The sequence below is a fragment of the Schistocerca nitens genome, chromosome 3 (assembly GCF_023898315.1).
Source record: "Schistocerca nitens isolate TAMUIC-IGC-003100 chromosome 3, iqSchNite1.1, whole genome shotgun sequence".
NCBI lineage: Eukaryota > Metazoa > Arthropoda > Insecta > Orthoptera > Acrididae > Schistocerca > Schistocerca nitens.
In genome coordinates this window covers 68,472,094-68,490,447 of record NC_064616.1, presented here as the reverse complement: position 1 = coordinate 68,490,447, position 18,354 = coordinate 68,472,094, and the positions used below count along the sequence as shown (strand labels likewise).

General features: G+C 46.5%; 1 protein-coding gene across 4 annotated transcripts in view; it reads right to left on the bottom strand.

Annotated features, from left to right (window-relative positions):
* Positions 1-18,354, bottom strand: part of LOC126248028 (cytokine receptor-like) — a 475,141-nt gene that overhangs the window by 260,113 nt on the left and 196,674 nt on the right. For all 4 annotated transcript variants that reach the window (XM_049948628.1, XM_049948625.1, XM_049948629.1 and 1 more), the window contains 2 exons: positions 7,564-7,702; positions 934-1,106 (listed from right to left, as the gene is read on the bottom strand). In XM_049948628.1, the coding sequence (XP_049804585.1) occupies positions 934-1,106; positions 7,564-7,702 (312 nt within the window). The remainder of the gene's footprint in view (positions 1-933; positions 1,107-7,563; positions 7,703-18,354) is intronic.

Below are 18,354 nucleotides of genomic sequence, written 5' to 3'. Positions count from 1 at the left end.
TCGCGGGCAAGTGCTCTACCATCTGAGCTACCGAAGTACGACTCACGCCCGGTCCTCACAGCTTTACTTCTGCCAGTATCTCGTCTCCTACCTTCCAAACTTTCAGGAGTGCTAGTTCTGCAAGGTTCGCAGGAGAGCTTCTGTAAAGTTTGGAAGGTAGGAGACGAGATACTGGCAGAAGTAAAGCTGTGAGGACCGGGAGTGAGTCGTGCTTCGGTAGCTCAGATGGTAGAGCACTTGCCCGCGAAAGGCAAAGGTCCCGAGTTCGAGTCTCGGTCGGGCACACAGTTTTAATCTGCCAGGAAGTTTCATATCAGCGCACACTCCGCTGCAGAGCGAAAATCTCATTCTGGAAACATCCCCCAGGCTGTGGCTAAGCCATGTCTCCACAATATCCTTTCTTTCAGGAGTGCTAGTTCTGCAAGGTTCGCAGGAGAGCTTCTGTAAAGTTTGGAAGGTAGGAGACGAGATACTGGCAGAAGTAAAGCTGTGAGGACCGGGCGTGAGTCGTGCTTCGGTAGCTCAGATGGTAGAGCACTTGCCCGCGAAAGGCAAAGGTCCCGAGTTCGAGTCTCGGTCGGGCACACAGTTTTAATCTGCCAGGAAGTTTCATAATGATGAGTTGTTTTTAATCCAATAGTAACCTCACTATAAAAAAAGTTTCATCCCGCATTGCTGTTATTCATACAAAATGAAGCCAAAGGAGAAAATTTTAATTACACGGTATAAAACATAGATAGCGCAACGAAACAACAAAACTGAATAAGCAAACTGTACACTAATAGTAATAATGAATGGTGAATTGTATATGTAAACAATATTTTACAACAGAAAAGAAATTTTTCATTTATTTCGAAATCCCACAGTGAAGTCGACTTAGTGTAATTACTTTCATGAAAACATGAAAAGTTGTTTTTTGTGTGCAGCACTCACCATGTCCGTAATGATGAAACAGAATCTTTGGGAAAACGGTTTCTCCGAGAACATTCGTTCCAGTGAACTGGAAATAGTAGAACTCATACTCAGTGCGGTATCTCGGAGTAGTCGTGCCGTTCCAGAGACAGTAATGGAACCGTTCAGTGTTGCCTGGGCACACGAACTGATTCCTGCAGACATTTTAAAAACAGAAATACATAATTTATTATGAACAACGACAGTGAAAAATTCTCTCCTAATATTTGAGTGAAAGATGCATTTATATTACAGCTCAAGAATTATTTTGGATGTACGAGGATTATTCGGAAAGTAAGGTTCGATCAGTTGTGAAATGGAAACCACAGTGAAAATCCGATGAAGCTTTGCACAGATGAGTTGGGTAGTGTATCTAGTACACCCGTCTGTCGCGTCAAGACATTCTTTTCAGTTCTGAGAGCGAAGGGAGCACGTAAAGATGCCTAGAAAAGAGTGTCTTCCACCAAGTATGGTAGCCTGCTGAGAGATTTCACCTGATTTCATACAAACCCACGTAACCTAACAGTCATACATTTCCTCGATTGTGACAATTATCGGCAGGTGCAATGAGGTCGCTTCCGCAGCGTTTTCGACAGGAGGTCTTTGATCAACCACCGTACAGCCCAGACTTGGCTCCCTCCGAGTTTCGTTTCTGCTCATATCAACCGCCGGCTATGAAGACAACATTTTGACACAGACAGTGTGCTGCAGGCCAGGGTAGAGAGTTGTCGGAAAACACAGACGGTTGCCTTCGATGACGAGAGTATTGGAAGGTTGGTACAACGCTACGACTAAGAATCTAAGTCGGAGTGGTGATTATGAAGAGAAGTAGCCGGAAGGTAACTACTGCAAATAATTTTTTTTTATTTTCACTGTGATTTCCATTTCGTGACCGATCAGACCTTACTTTCCGAATAACCCCCGTAACTTCACGACAAATTTTGTGTGACAGGTTCTCGATCCCGGACCGTTCCTCTCACAGAAATGCAGGTACCGGCTAACTTAACCAGGCACAACTGACGAAACGCTCCCACAACTATACAGCGCAACACGATTAAAGGATCACTTTTTCAAAACCCCGTAATTGTCTCTCATTTCGACGCAGCAATTTGTAATTTAGCTCAAAGGTGACTAAGACCTTCTTCTGTAACGGTGCAAAAATGTGGAGCGCTGTGACGTCACTCTCGATCTCGACGACGCTTCAAACAGCAAGGCCACGTTTCACGTGTCGTGTAAAGTGGATTAGCCGTGTCACGTTAACCAAAATTCAGCCCAACGCCACCGTGGGAGTGTCACGCGTTGGGTAGGTAGTCACAGCCGCTCTTTCTCCCATTTCAGCCTTTCTTTTGACGCCTCTGCGTTGAAATGACGCGGTCTTCTGATGGGTGACAGAGGGAAACAATTCAGACACGTCGCCACTACCAATCGACAAGACGTGGCCTCAGGGAGTGGCATAAAGGCGTCAGTAAGACCACCATTTTCCCTCCTCGGTGTATTCGAACATATAACACACGGCTACAACACGAACAAAATCACAGACCCCGTGTTCCTGGACATAGAAAAAGCTTTCTATCGTCTCTGGCACAACGGCCTTATACGCAAACTAAGCGATGGTGGTTTCTCGCAAGGACTCGTACGTCTCATACACTCACATCTCACGAACAAACGTTTTAACACTGACGTGCAGGGCAAACAATCGACACAACACGGTATCGAAGCTGGAGAACCCCAGGGAAGCATCTTGGGCCCCATCTTGTTCTACCCGTAAATTAACGACTTTCCAGCAACACAAAACACGACGTTAGACATCTACGCGGATGACACGCCCATCCCTGCGCAAGATTGCAAACCGACAAACATAAATTCACCAATACAGACGACACTCAGAACTGCCGAGCCTTGTTTGGAACGATGTCGAGAAATGCGAAACAGTTCTGTTCACACGCAGACCGAAGCTACTGCGCAAACATCAACTCTGTCGACACATGCACGCCCAATACGTTTCCGAGAGAAAGTGAAGATATCTCGATGTCTGGCTGGACCGGAAACTTACATGGGGGACCATATTGAATACGTTGCTAACAGAGCGCACGCGAGGCTCAAACAACTCTACGCAATGCTCGACAGGGAAAATACACTGAAAAGGAGGGAGTCGGGGTCCATATACATGATTAGACCTCTGATGACGTACGCAGCTCTCGCCTGGGGATATGCAGCTCCTACACGACTGCGCCGCCTGCAGATCGTACAGAACAAAGTGCTACGCATCATTAGCAACGCTCCACGCTACTCAAAAAAAAAAAAAAAAAAAAAAAAAAATGGTTCAAATGGCTCTGAGCACTATGGGACTCAACTGCTGTGGTCATTAGTCCCCTAGAACTTAGAACTACTTAAACCTAACTAACCTAAGGACATCACACACATCCATGCCCGAGGCAGGATTCGAACCTGCGACCGTAGCAGTCGCACGGTTCCGGACTGCGCGCCTAGAACCGCGAGACCACCGCGGCCGGCCCACGCTACTCACGCACCGTGGATCTTCACAATGAATACAGCCTCGAAACCCTCAAGGAAGTATTCAAAAAATACGCCACACGATTATACAGAAAGTCGAGACACTCGAAAAATCCTTTCATCCCTACTCTGGGAAACTGTGATCACAGCCATAAGCGTAAGCGGCAAAAGACACAACTACCTATGACAAAGCTTACAGACACCCACAAGATACAATATCGGCAAGCCCCTGCGTATCAGCAACATAAGATACAAAATCGGTAAGCCCCTGCGTATCAGCAACATTGACTGGATACGCCAGCTGCCATTAAAGCCGACCAACAGTCTACAGAATGGAAACCGACGAGTTCGCAGACTAACGCACAAACAAACCGCCAACACTACCCTACACTATGAATCCGATATATGACCTATCGGACACAAAACGATGATGAACCTAACTGTTACAGGTATGCTGACGCTGACTGAGAAACCGACACCGGCGCCCAGCAGTAGCGGTCGAGTAACACCAGCGTACAACGTCAAAGGTATCGACCTGCATGATACAGACTGCTAACAAAGCCTACCTTTGGATGACCTGTCCTAGGCAGTAAGGAACCCGCTACTGCTCTTACAACCCGATCCGACGATCGCAGAGGTTTTTTTCCCTTGGCTCTTGCCTTGGCCTTTTCTTCCCTCAGCCCTTCAGACCGCTACCCTTCGTTCAACTTTCGACCTAATCTATCTCCAGATGGGCGCATATTGATGGTTAACCTTAATCAGACGTACGAAAACATCGCAGTACCCACATCCTGCTTAACCTCACTTTAGTGAAAACTAACCCTTATGCAGAGATGGCAGGAGACCTTTTGTGTTGGACATCATGCCGGTGTGGGAATGGAGGGACTCCACCTCTATACCATTTTCCCTGGAGCGTTCATTCCCACACAGTTGGCGGTCGAAAATGACATTTCGCAGTGCGATGAGCAACAGGGCAACGTTCTTGACAAACGTTGACACTGCTGGAACTTCTTTTGAGGGCAGCGTGACTACAGATTCTGCTCTCATGTTCAGGGTGGAACCTCTAGGGACCGTGCAAAACCATTCACCAAAATTTGAACGTGATGTGAAGCAGCAATGGGTGCATATTCATCTTCAAGCCTCCTGTGGCGTCATCGTGGGGCAGCGAGACACTGACACGTGCGCGAATAAAACAGCAAACGGCGGAGGGTCCCTCTAAGACATCTCAGCTTGGCCACATCCTCAATGGCACCCGCCGACTTGTACTGAGAATTTTAAAAATGTACCTGTACAGAGACAACCTGAGAAGTAGTCTTAGCCGCCCGCTAGAAGACATCTAGAATTGAAGGTGTGTCAAGGAGTAGTATGCCTGCAAGCAGCTAGGACTACTTAACACGTTGTCTCAGTACAAGTATATTTTTAAAATTGTCAATAATGGTGTTGGGTGCCACCGAGCGCGTTGCCAAACAGGAGTGCCTTAGAGGGACCCTCTGCTGTTTTATTAAAACATGTGTTAGTGTTGCAACCCCCATGATCACGCCACAGGAGGGCTCGAAACAGCAGACCTGAAAATGTATAAGCACCCTTTGCTGCTTCGGATCGTGTCCAAATTTTGTTGAATGGTTTCGTATGTTCCCTAGTGGTACCAACCTGTACACCAGAACAAAAGTTAAGGTCACACTGTCCCACAAAGGGGTGTGATCACGTTCAATGGTGATCGAGCTCCACAGTGTCCTTAGAGAAGGGTGTCAGTTGTGCCACAAGCTGTTAAAAAATGTCACCCTGTTACTTACTCGACCGCGAAATGGGTGGGAATCAATGCCCCAACAAAAGGGGCGGTTTAATTGTCGTCTTTACGCTACTCTTTGAGCCCATGTCGTATCGTTTATGAGCGACGGTGTGTCTGAAATGTTTTCCGCGGCCATCCATCAGAAAACCGCGTGATTTCAACGCTGGGCGTCGCGGTCCTGACCTCAATCGCAGAGCGTGAGATGTGAGTAAGAGCAGATGTGACGATCTTCCCAACGTGTGACACGTCCACGGAGGCGTTGGACTGAATTTTGGTTAAATTTAGTGGCAACGTTACATCATTAACCCACCCTAAATGGCACGTGAACTCCTGAGGCCTGGCCTTTTTTTCGCGCGTGTCGACAACTTGCCGTTTGGAACATCGTAGAGCCCGAGGGTGACGTTACAGGTCGCCACGCTTTTGCAAAATTACAGAGGAAGCTTATAGGCACCTTTGAGCCAAATTTCAAACTCCTGAGTCGCAATGAGTGACAATTACGGGTTTTCTAAAAAGCGACTCTTTAATTGTGTTGCGCAGTCTATAATGCCGTCTATACCACTTTCCTGTATAGTGAATGATTCGATCTGAAACAAGCCCCAGGTTGTGGCTTCTGTGCTGTATCCCTCTGGCCGGCCGCTGTAGCCGAGCGGTTCTAGGCGCTTCAATCCGGAACAACGCTGCTGCTACAGTCGCAGGTTCGAATCCTGCCTCGGGCATGGATGTGTATGATGTCCTAAGGTTAGTTAGGTTTAAGTTGTTCTAAGTGTAGGGGACTGATGATCTCAGATGTTAAGTCCCATAGTGCTCAGAGCCATCTGAACCATTTTTGTATCCTTCTCCAAGGCGTACCAGTCCAGCAAAAGTACGCAAGGATACTTTGAGAGGCTTGGAATACAAGATGAAGGGACTGACACAAGTAAAGCTTTCAGGTTGGGACATGAGTCGTGTCTCGATAGTGCAGCAGGTAAAATAATTTCTTCTGAAAGGCAAGGGTTCGGGTGCCGATCACGAACACAGTTTTTTATCTGTAAATATATTTGTGATAGCGCTCACCCTACTCTAATGAGAAAGATACGACCGAGCGAGGTGGCGCAGTGGTTAGCACACTGGACTCGCATTCGGGAGGACGACGGTTCAATCCCGTCTCCGGCCATCCTGATTTAGGTTTTCCGTGATTTCCCTAAATCGCTTCAGGCAAATGCCGGGATGGTTCCTTTGAAAGGGCACGGCCGATTTCCTTTCCCATCTTTCCCTCACCCGAGCTTGCGCTCCGTCTCTAATGACCGCGTTGTCGACGGGACGTTAAACACTAATCTCCTCCTCCTCCTCCTCGAGAAAGATACATACTGCAATATCCATGATGCACGTATGCAGGTTGCCGGAATGTCGAAAGGTAGGCTTAAAAACACTATTCGGTTTTTAATAGCTTAAAGTTTTACGAACGTGGACTAGCGCTAAAGCAGTAGTTTTCTCCAGTGAATTAGAGCGACCCAGAACGGATAGAATACGTGGTCCGTAGCTATTTGATCAGTTTGGTATTTCCCATGCTGCGTATGGATTTTGAAAGTTCCATTCGCTCAGCTGGTTGAATGATAGTCTAATTTCTAATTCTTGTTTTAATCTGGTTTTAATTCTGCTGCCCAACAACGCCACAAAACTCCTTTTGACTGTACAAAAAAAAAAAAAAAATCAACTGTATTTTTGTCGTGTTCACATTTCAGTTGCCAGAACTACTAGCTCGTAACGGCAACGAGCTAAGTGAATAGTAACTTAACTATGTTGCACCTACTACCGTTATTCGGAAACAAATCACTAATAGAAGAGCACTTCTCCTAGAGTAAATGTGGAGAAGAGAAGAAATTTTATCGTCAAATAATTGTCATGTATACCTCAATGCATACTGTGGTTGTGTGATTATTTTGGACACTACTCTTCAAATGAAAATTTCGTCGACTAACGACCTGCTATAAGTATTCAGGTTACTTTCTTGATGATCAATGGCTGCTTCAGTGAAATAAACTGAACGATTCTTAATCTGAAATGCTAAATAAGCAATTTAAGGTCAGTACAGAAGTTTCACTACATATTTGGCGTAACATTAGTAACTACAGGTATCGTACAGCTTTAAAACGTCACCAGTAAGTCTGAACCTTAAGTAAGATCAGGGAGAGGAAACGACATAATTTTTATTTGATGTTTGCTGTCCTTTATAAGAAAATGACAAACAAATTGAAATCAGAGAAAAGCGACATTATATTATATTCCGTTCATACTGCAGCAGCACATGAATTATATTATTTAAGTCTTACCTTCCTCCGGAACGACCAGGCAAATGAAAACTAAGTTTGTAGGTGGTTGCTATTGGGTTTTCTCTTTCTTTCCAGGAACAATTGAGATTCGACCAGTTCTCCGAGGTACAAATAAAATTGTAAATTGGTTTGGGTCTATCTGTAAAAGGATAAAAGACATTGTTATGTTTCGTTTGCATTACAAATCTACTTATAGCATAATGCCAGTAAAGATTGAAGTAAAGATACAAGTGAATAAAACACAAGACAATTATGGACCATAATTTCTTTTAAAACAAAAATATGACCCTTAGTATATAACTGTAACTAGATAGCCGAAAAATATAAAATCCCACATTTTATTTGCATTGACATGGGTATACTTTCTTAGAATATCATAATTTTAATGGAAATTCTGTATTTATTCAGATACACAGTTACTGAAAACGACAGTTGCAATGTCACCTACAAAGTACAGGTTTTTTCTGACATAGCCTTACGGAACTTAGTAATCATTCAGAGAAATGCATTAAGTTTCTGCTACAAGTACGTCATGTGTCCCCCTTGCTTATTCGTCAGATACTGGGTCTGCAATCAAATTCACTCCACAAACAACATGCTCCGTTGATGTCAGCTCATATCACGTGTAGGTCTTCTGGTAAAAGTAGCACAAACACTGATACCTCCATGCAACTCCACACAAAAAATCGCATCATGCCACGTCGGATGGGCGTAGAGGTGATTAGAGGAATTTTTGAACATTTTCCCCACCACAACCGATCCATTGATTATCTAATGTCGTGTTTAAGAGATCACAAACATGAAGATGGAATTGGGCTTGACATCAAGCTCTTGCCTTATGATGTCCACGATGTTAGTTTCTAGCTGCCAGATGAAACAGTTTTTCAGCATGTCCAGTTACACGTGTCTTGTATTGGTCATTTCCATGAAGAAAACGAAGCTTTTAAGTTCAGACTGCGATGTCGCACGTAAGGAATGAACTGTTAGTGGCTGGCTCTGAGCACTATGGGACTTAACATCTATGGTCAGCAGTCCCATAGAACTTAGAACTACTTAAACCTATCTAACCTAAGGACATCACACAACACCCAGCCATCACGAGGCAGAGAAAATCCCTGACCCCGCCGGGAATCGAACCCGGGAACCCGGGCGTGGGAAGCGAGAACGCTACCGCACGACCACGAGTTGCGGGCTAACTGTTAGTGAGTTATGAACAAGCTACAGGAATATTCTATGATCCACATACAGTATTGTGTCTAATCATAGTGCCATCAAAAAATTATTCCTTTCTCGGTTATAATAGGTTTCTCACGTAAAAAAAATTATTGCTCCCCCGGTAACGAAAGATTTCTCACGTAAAACATACTCCTACATTTCCTGCTTTATCGTGTAGCGATTCAAGAAGACTTACTTTGTCTTGGAGTGCGACGCTAATGTTTCTATAATACCAGAAAAAAGAAAGACTTACACTATCCTCTACTTTAACCTATCTTTGGCGCAAAAAGGGGTAAAATATGCTGCTGTAAGATTTTTCCATTAATTGCCAGATGAAACAAAATGTCTGACAGACAGCAACAATAGTTTCAAAAATAAATTGAAATAATGTCTTCTTGACAACTCCTTCTGTACCATAGATGAATTCTTGAATAGTAATAAATAAATCTATAGGTATAATATATGCATTTGTGCCATTTAAGAGAATGGGGTAGGTAATAAAAATTTTGGGCTTAAAAAAAAAAGAAACCTTGATTCATGTGTATATTTCTTACGCACTTGACACGATCCGCATCATAACGGTTACCGTGATGCTGATCAATGGAACACGTAACTAACTAACTAACTAACTTTTGTAGTTTCGTTAAGAACTTGTAAACTATTCGACTGTCGAATGTTTAGCTCTCTGCTCGTTCTGAACATTGATTTCCGTGTTAGACTTAGGAGACCCTACCACACACGCTTAATCGTTTCTTCGGTCACTGTCGGATGATTCATTTCCCTCGACAGAGGCATCCTATAAACAGTGGCTACGAAAATAATCTTTGAATGGCGTTCGAAGTCTGTGCGTCTTTGTAGAATCTCACTCTGAAGTGTTGTTGCTCTGTAGTAAAAGACTGATACGAATGAAATTCGACCACAGCAAAAGCTTTTTCAGCGCCTGTGACCATCTTCACTAATTACCAACCGACCTTCGTTCTGATGGAAAAAAGTGAAAACTATAACAACAAACAAAACTTCTTCAAGTACGAAATTGTTTCCACCAGGATAGTATATGTGCTGATATTAGTATTCACACGGTCCGTTAAAGTAATGTGAGCCGGCCGGGGTGGCCGAGCGGTTCTAGGCGCTACAGTCTGGAACCGCGCGACCGTTCCGGTCGCAGGTTCGAATCCTGCCTCGGGCATGGATGTGTGTGATGTCCTTAGGTTAGTTAGGTTTAAGTAGTTCTTAGTTCTAGGGGACTGATGACCTCAGTAGTTAAGTCCCATAGTGCTCAGAGCCAAAGTAATGTAATCACCGCCTATGTTTGATGTCAACGTGCAATAACCGATCACAGACGGCAGATGGCAGTACTGGCAGTTCAAAAGGGCGCGATCTACATCTACATCTACATTTATACTCCGCAAGCCACCCAACGGTGTGTGGCGGAGGGCACTTTACGTGCCACTGTCATTACCTCCCTTTTCTGTTCCAGTCACGTATGGTTCGCGGGAAGAACGACTGTCTGAAAGCCTCCGTGCGCACTCGAATCTCTCTAATTTTACATTCGTGATCTCCTCGGGAGGTATAAGTAGGGGGAAGCAATATATTCGATACCTCTACCAGAAACGCACCCTCTCGAAACCTGGCGAGCAAGCTACACCGCGATGCAGAGCGCCTCTCTTGCACAGTCTGCCACTTGAGTTTGCTAAACATCTCCGTAACGCTATCACGGTTACCAAATAACCCTGTGACGAAACGCGCCGCTCTTCTTTGGATCTTCTCTATCTCCTCCGTCAACCCGATCTGGTACGGATCCCACACTGTTGAGCAATACTCAAGTATAGGTCGAACGAGTGTTTTGTAAGCCACCTCCTTTGTTGATGGACTAGATTTTCTAAGGACTCTCCCAATGAATCTCAACCTGGTACCCGCCTTACCAACAATTAATTTTATATGATCATTCCACTTGAAATCGTTCCGCACGCATACTTCCAGATATTTTACAGAAGTAACTGCTACCAGTATTTGTTCCGCTATCATATAATCATACAATAAAGGATCCTTCTTTCTATGTATTCGCAATACATTACATTTGTCTATGTTAAGGGTCAGTTGCCACTCCCTGCACCAAGTGCCTATCCGCTGCAGAAAGCATTTCCGAAACGGCTAAGTTCGTAAATTGTTTGCGTGCCGTCATGGTTCATATGGCTATGAGCACTATGAGACTTAACATCGCCGGCCGAAGTGGCCATGCGGTTAAAGGCGCTGCAGTCTGGAACCGCAAGACCGCCACGGTCGGAGGTTCGAATCCTGCCTCGGGCATGGATGTTTGTGATGTCCTTAGGTTAGTTAGGTTTAACTAGTTCTAAGTTCTAGGGGACTAATGACCTCAGCAGTTGAGTCCCATAGTGCTCAGAGCCATTTGAACAATTAGACTTAACATCTAAGGTCATCAGTCCCTAGAACTTAGAACTACTTAAACCTAACTAACCTAAGGACATGACACACATCCATGCCCGAGGCAGGATTCGAACCTGCGACCGTAGCGGTCGCGCGGTTCCAGACTGAAGCGCCTAGAACCGCTCGGCCACTGCGGCCGGCCGTGCCGTCATGGTTAAATTATTCCGTGCATGGCAAAATGGCGCTATCGACTGGAACGAACGACGGCTGCGGTGATGCGTACTGGCGAACAGACGTGCAGCTGTGGAGCAAGTGGCCATCCATATTAACCGAGGGGATACGGCAGTGTCTCCTCAACAACCGTTCAGCTAGTGTTGGTGCATTTTGGTCTCCACAGCAGGCGTCTGGTTCATGCAACCATGCTGAGTGCTGTTCATCAGTGATGAAGGCTGTAATTTGCAAAGGCCTTTTCAAATAACAGATGGCCAAACGTCTGAAAGCAAAACCCTTGCAACAGTTGTCGGATAGGTGCAGTCCAGAGGAGGGAGCGTTGTGGTCTAGGGGATATTTTCGTGTCAGTCCCTGGGTGTTCACATCATTCTGGAAGGCACAATGGATGAGCACTAGTGCGCATCTATCCTTGGGGGCCATATTCGCCCTTGCATGCAGCTGGTTTTTGCTCGGCACGATGCTCAATAATGTTAATGTCTAGGGAACTTGGTGGCCAGCGAAAGTGTTTAATATCAGAAGAGTGTTACTGGAACCACTCTGTAGCAGTTCTGGACCTGTGGGGTGTTCCACTGCCCTGCTGGAATTGCCCAAATACGTCGGAATGCACAATGGACATGAATGGATGCAGGTGATCAGGCAGGATGTTTACGTACGTGTCACCTGTGAGAGTCGTATCTAGACGTATCAGGGGTCCCATGCCGCTCACGCAAAGCCTCCGAAGCAAAACCAGTAAGGAGGAACGTCCTGCCATCAAGGAGCTGAAGAACAACTCTCAGATAGTGGTAATACAGGTGGACAAAGGAAATGGCACTGTAGTGTTGGACACACTAGATTACGACAAGCAGATGGCGGATCTTTTGAATGAACCCATTTAACAGAATAAATAATTAATGAATCTTCCTCTCCCCCCTTTCTCTCCCTTCTCTCTCTCTATCTCTCTCTCTCCCTCCCTCTCTCTCTTCTCTCTCTCTCTCTCCCTCTCTCTCTCTCTCTCTCTCTCTCTCTCTCTGTCTCCCTCCCTCTTTCTCTCTCTCGCTCTCTCTCTCTCTCTCTATCACACATACACATACACACACTCACACACACACACACACACACACACACACACATACACACACAAAACAAGTGAAAAATACACGGAGGCGCCGAAGAAAATGGTATAGGCATGCGTATTTACAGAGATATGTTAACAGGCAGACACGGCGCCATGAAACTTGTCAATTAGAATGTGTTTTATTTTGTTGTTGCTACGAAAAATCGGCTCAATGCCTGCCCGACAGAGAATTCTGCCCAGACGTTCAGCAACCCCTTTACGTATGATAGCATCTACCACAACCAAAAGCAGAGAAGATCCGACAAGAAACAGTACGAGTCTTGGCTCATGCCGCTTGCATAAAAATGTCTGCTGCGGCCGGCGAGAGAGAGGAACCCGTAGCTACACCGTCCGTCTGCTAATAAAAATCCCCTTTCCACCTGAAATAGGTCATCGCTCCAACTGAACACGCCCCACACCTTTACAGAGTCTCCATCAGCTTGAACATTCCCGTGCTGACATGCAGGGTCCATGGATTCATGAAGTTGTCTCCATACCCGTGTATGTACATCCGCTCGATACAACAAGCTGAACACAAAATGTAAAGTGCAAGTGATTGAAGCGATGCGTTAGAACAAATGTGGGTGGAAGAAAGCCGGAAATCTGTCAGCTGGAACATGGAGACCTGATCCAGGATCACACACATGGGGTAACAGCGCGGGAAATCGTGTCTAAAACCGAAAGTTAATTTTCACCTCACGAAATTCGTGCAACTAAAGTTGATTCTAACCTGCAAAACAAGAGAAAAACATGACAGTATGTAACATAGTAACACATTATAAATACCACATAATATATTTACTGTATGTATAAAAAGAAACGCGTAATCCAAGCGACTGAAGATGCTTCACAAATAAAAGAAGCGAAACGAGTATGGCAATAAACAAACTGCCTTCAAGTAGTTGCATAGACGGAGCATAACTTCATGAATTTTGAAGGAACTAAGGAATGACGAAAGACAGAAAAAATGACGCTCTTACAAGCTCTTCCTCGAAGTTTATTTGCTATCCCAGTTTTTGCTTTGCCTTTCCTTTTCGTGCTTTTCATGAAAATATGAACAAATACAATATAGTGAGCGTTGTCACGGTTTATTTGCTGTGTAAGTAACGCAAAAACCGAAAAGAAAAAATATTTTCCGCATAGAGACTAGATATCACGACCGTCGGATTACCGTTCTGTACCCTTCCACTGTGCCAACCGCTGCCTGGAAGCTACGCTAACATAAACAGCTCACACTTCGCCCGATCCGCTCCAAAACTGCTATTTTTCCTAAACACTTGACCATCTGTCACTTTCATTTCTGGTCAACCTCTGCATATGACATAAATCTGAACGAAATCGGTGATGACGAGTAGACACCTTTCCCTTGTGAGCCTACGAAACACACACATGTGTAAAACAGTAACAAATTATTTATCTTTTGTGTCCTTGAACGGTGACAAGGGCTCAGGAACTAACCAGCAGTTCCCAGTGACATTTGCAGTGGGTTATTGTGCAACGATAGCATGACGCATGGTACTACAGTATACACTGAAGCGCCAAAGAAACTGGTATATGCATGCGTATTCAAATAGAGAGATATGTAAACAGGCAGAATACGGCTCTGCGGTCAGCTACGCCTATATTAAGATAACAAGTGTCTGGTGCAGTTGTTAAAGCGCTTACTGCTAATGCAAGTGAATTTCAACTTGGTGCTATAGTTGGCACACGAACGATCGACCACAGCATCTCCGAGGTAGCGATGAAGTGGGGATTTTTCCGTACGACCATTTTACGAGTGCACCGTCAATATCAGCAATCCGGTAAAACATCAAATCTCCGACATCTCTGCGGCCGGAAAAAGATCTTGCAAGAACGGTACCAACGACCACTGATGAGAATCGTTTAACGTGAAAGAAATGCAACCATTCCGCAGATTGCTGCAGACCTCAATTCTGGGACATCAACAAGTGTCAGTGTGCAAACCGTTCAACGAAACATCATCGGTATGGGCTTTCGGAGCCAAAGCCCCACTCGTGTATCCTTGATGAATGCACTACACAAAACTTTACGCCTCGCCTGGGCCCGTCAACATCGACATTGGACTGTTGATGACTAGAAACATGTTGCCTGGTCGGAAGAATCTCGTTTCAAATTGTATCGAGCAGATGGGCGTGTACAGGTATGGAAACAACTTCAAGAATCCATGGTACCTGCATGTCAGCAGAGGACTGTCCAGTCTGGTTGAGGCTCTCTAATGAAGAGGGGCGTGTGCAGTTGGAGCGATATGGACCCCTGATACGTCGTGATACGACTCTGACAGGTGACACGTACGTAAGCATCCTATCTGATCACCTGCATCCATTCGTGCCCAGTGGGCATTCCGACGGACTTGGGGAATTCCAGCAGGATAATGCGACGCCCCACAGGTCCAGAATTGCTACAGAGTGGCTCCAGGAACACTCTTTTGAGTTTAATCACTTCCGCTGGCCACCAAACTCCCCAGGCACGAACATTATTTAGCATATCTGGGATAATTTGCAATGTGCTGCTCAGAAGAGAACTCCACCACCTCGTACTCTTTCGGATTTATGGACAGCCCCGCAGGATCGACGGTGTCAGTTCCCTCCAGCACTACTGCAGACATTGGTGGAGCCCAGGCCACGTCACGTTGCGGCACTTCTGCGTGCTGGCGTGGGCCCTACGCGATATCCGGCAGGTGTACCAGTTTCTTTGCTATTCAGCGTGGAAGGCTCTTCCGGGTGTGGTCCGAAGCGGCGCGGTGCTGTGGATAGGGTGCGGCTGGCTTCCTACGTTGCTGGGCAGGGAAAGCTGCCGTCGCTGATTGACGCTGCAGCCATCGGCGGCAGCTGGGGGGCGGCGCTCGGACAACGCCGGCACCCGAGGACGCTGCAGAGCGGACAGGCCGGCGAAGTCCTGACTGGTGGGCCGCAAACGGCGGCCGGTGTCATTACCCAGAAAGGGGAAACCGTTTGCCAGCTAGCGTGCAGGAAGTTTCTGTTTCAGTATAGTAAAATTTTTTATTGTACCTTCACCTCTTTGCTTGTCATCTTGGCTTCCAGTTCAGGTTTTCGTGTCGTCTGCGACCGGCAGTGGTACTGGCAGCGCAACATAGGCAGTGGCTGTTCTGACGTCAGGGATCCGAACGTGGTTTGCGCAGATGGCTGTGGTGCTCGAGCAGCCTACATCATTGCCTCGGAAACTCTCCGCAGCGCCTCAGCGAGATGTGACACCTGTCCGAGATGTGACACCTGTCCGAGATGTGACACCTGTCCGAGTGTAGACAGATCTTCATTGGCCACGGCGCTCGGTGTGGCGTGGCTGGTTGCCGCTTCGGCAAGTACGGCGTCGATAGCGTTTGCTCTATCGATGCCAGTCGCTGTGGTGGTTTCTTCAGGAGGGCGGCGGTTTTTCTTTCGGGCGTGTTCTCTCTTGCACCCTTGTCGGCACAGATTCGCCGTCTTCTGCCTCCCGAGCTGCGGAGGCGGTGTCGATCGACGTCTGTTCGTTAACAGCGGTGACGGCCGGCCTCGCCGGCTTCTGTGCGCCCGGACGCGGACGTCGGGCGGGAAGGTCGGCCTCCTCGATTGGGAAGTCGCGTTGGCGGCCTGGTGAGGCCCTAAACACTTCACAGTGACAGTAGCTCGCAACGTGGGGGACACCACAGCTCTTACTTTTCGGCGGGAGCGTTTGGGTAGCGGGCGTCTTTCGCTCTCGTGTTCGCCCTCCCACTTCACGCATGCCTCAGGGAGTTATGCTGGCGTGAAGCACATCCCCTCGGCATCGGAAGCACTGGGGAGAGCCTCTCGTTTGTTAGCTGCTGGGCGGTGACCTTAGTGTCGGCCACCATCGTCATTGAGAAGAGCTTCTTGTGCTCCTTGGTGGCGATCACCAGGACAGGAGGTGACTCTCTGTGCTATTTCGTGCGTCTCACAGAGCTTCTTTTAGGAGGTCGGGGTCTGCAAATCTTTGGAAATCTTTGAAGACCGCCTCGATGGGTTTATCTGAGACGACAGCGTAAGTGTAGAATGGAAGCGAGAGCGATGTTGCCGCACTTGTGACCTCCCTGATGACGTCAACGTTTGCGAATTGAAATCTTCTCTTGCAATCCTCAAAGAGAAGACCGTTGTTGTCCACTGACACGTTTGAGTCGCTGCCTCTCGGGTCTCCTAAAACGAAAGAGCCGTCCATCACGATCTCCGTCACAGGCACGGTCATCGTAGGTGGTGGTAGTGGTAGTGGTGGTGGTGCTGGAGGGGGTGGCGGATAGAAGCCGTCGACGGAGTGAGTCCCATCAGACACAGATCTGCCACTCCGTTCTCTGTTAGTGTCGTCTTCAGTGAGGTACCGGATGAAGCCGTCGGCCGAACAGGTTCGGTCGATCGGCGACCTTCTATCCCTTCGTCGAGTCCAGCGCGCCACACAATTCTGGTTTCACTCACGAAATCACGAAAGGGCAGCAGTAGACGTCTGCTCACTATGGCCCCGCGACGCTGAATGGCGGACTGCTATGTACTTAATCTCGCGACCCTGATCCCAGTCCACTACTGATGGTGCAAGTGCAGATATGTGCAGCCACGTGATCGCGGCTGGAATAATAGTTCCGCGATCGCAGTGACGTAATCGGTGGCGTGCGAGCTGCTCGTCGGTAAGCTAGTGCCTCTGGCGAGGAAGTGCCTGCGGCCGAGTGACTGGACATCCCGCAGAACACGGATATCGTGTTGGTAGTTGTAGTGGTCCGATGTGGGATCGGCAATGATATTATAAAGGGCAGTCAATGGAAACGAGACAGGTGGAAGAAACTAAGTAAACTGTTCATTATTTCACGAGTAACTGACGTAACTGTTAATACATGTGTCGCACTGTGAGGCAAGACGGTCAATTCCTTCGCCGAAAAATATTTGTGGTTTCCTCGGAATCTTGATTGTATGCAAGCGTGGCCTTCTCGTCCGAGCCCGCATCTCGTGGTCGTGCGGTAGCGTTCTCGCTTCCCACGCCCGGGTTCCCGGGTTCGATTCCCGGCGGGGTCAGGGATTTTCTCTGCCTCGTGATGGCTGGGTGTTGTGTGATGTCCCTAGGTTAGTTAGGTTTAAATAGTTCTAAGTTCTAGGGGACTGATGACCATAGATGTTAAGTCCCATAGTGCTCAGAGCCATTTGAGCCAACCTTCTCGTCCGAGGCAAATTGTCGCGCACAAATATCTTTCTTCAGGACTCCAAAATTATAAAAATCGCATGAGCAAAGATCGGGAATGTATGGAGGATGTGTAAGGGTTTTCCAGCGAATCTTTTGCAGCGTAGTCGAAGTGACGTTGGAAACTTATGGGCACATCGCTTACACATCCTCCATACAGTCCAGATCTCTTCCCAGGCAATTTCCGTACTTTTGGAAACCTGAAGAAAGACATTCGTGGCCGTATATTTGCTTGGGACGCAGAAATGCACGCCTGGATACAATCGTGGTTTCGTAGCAAACCGAAAAATCTTACCTCGAAGGATCTGAAAGTCTTGTCTCACAATGGGATAAATGTGTTAACAGTTATGGCCATTATTTTTGAAATAAAAAACAGTTTACTTACTTTTTTCCATTTGTTTCCTTTTCATTTGACTGTTCTTATATCAAACAGAAACTGTTTCGAGAGACAGAAACAAACACAGGTTGTACATGACAGAGTTCTGTTCCAGAAGTAAACAAAGAAAATGCGGTGGTATGCTGCATTATTCCTTATTCAAGTTGAGAATAATACGTAACAAATAATTATTTGTATTAGAGAATAATTTTTTTTACTGATCGATTCTTTAGAAAAATTATCTAGAATTGCTAGATACAAATTTATTCCAACTGCCATTTCTGACAGTACAAAACCG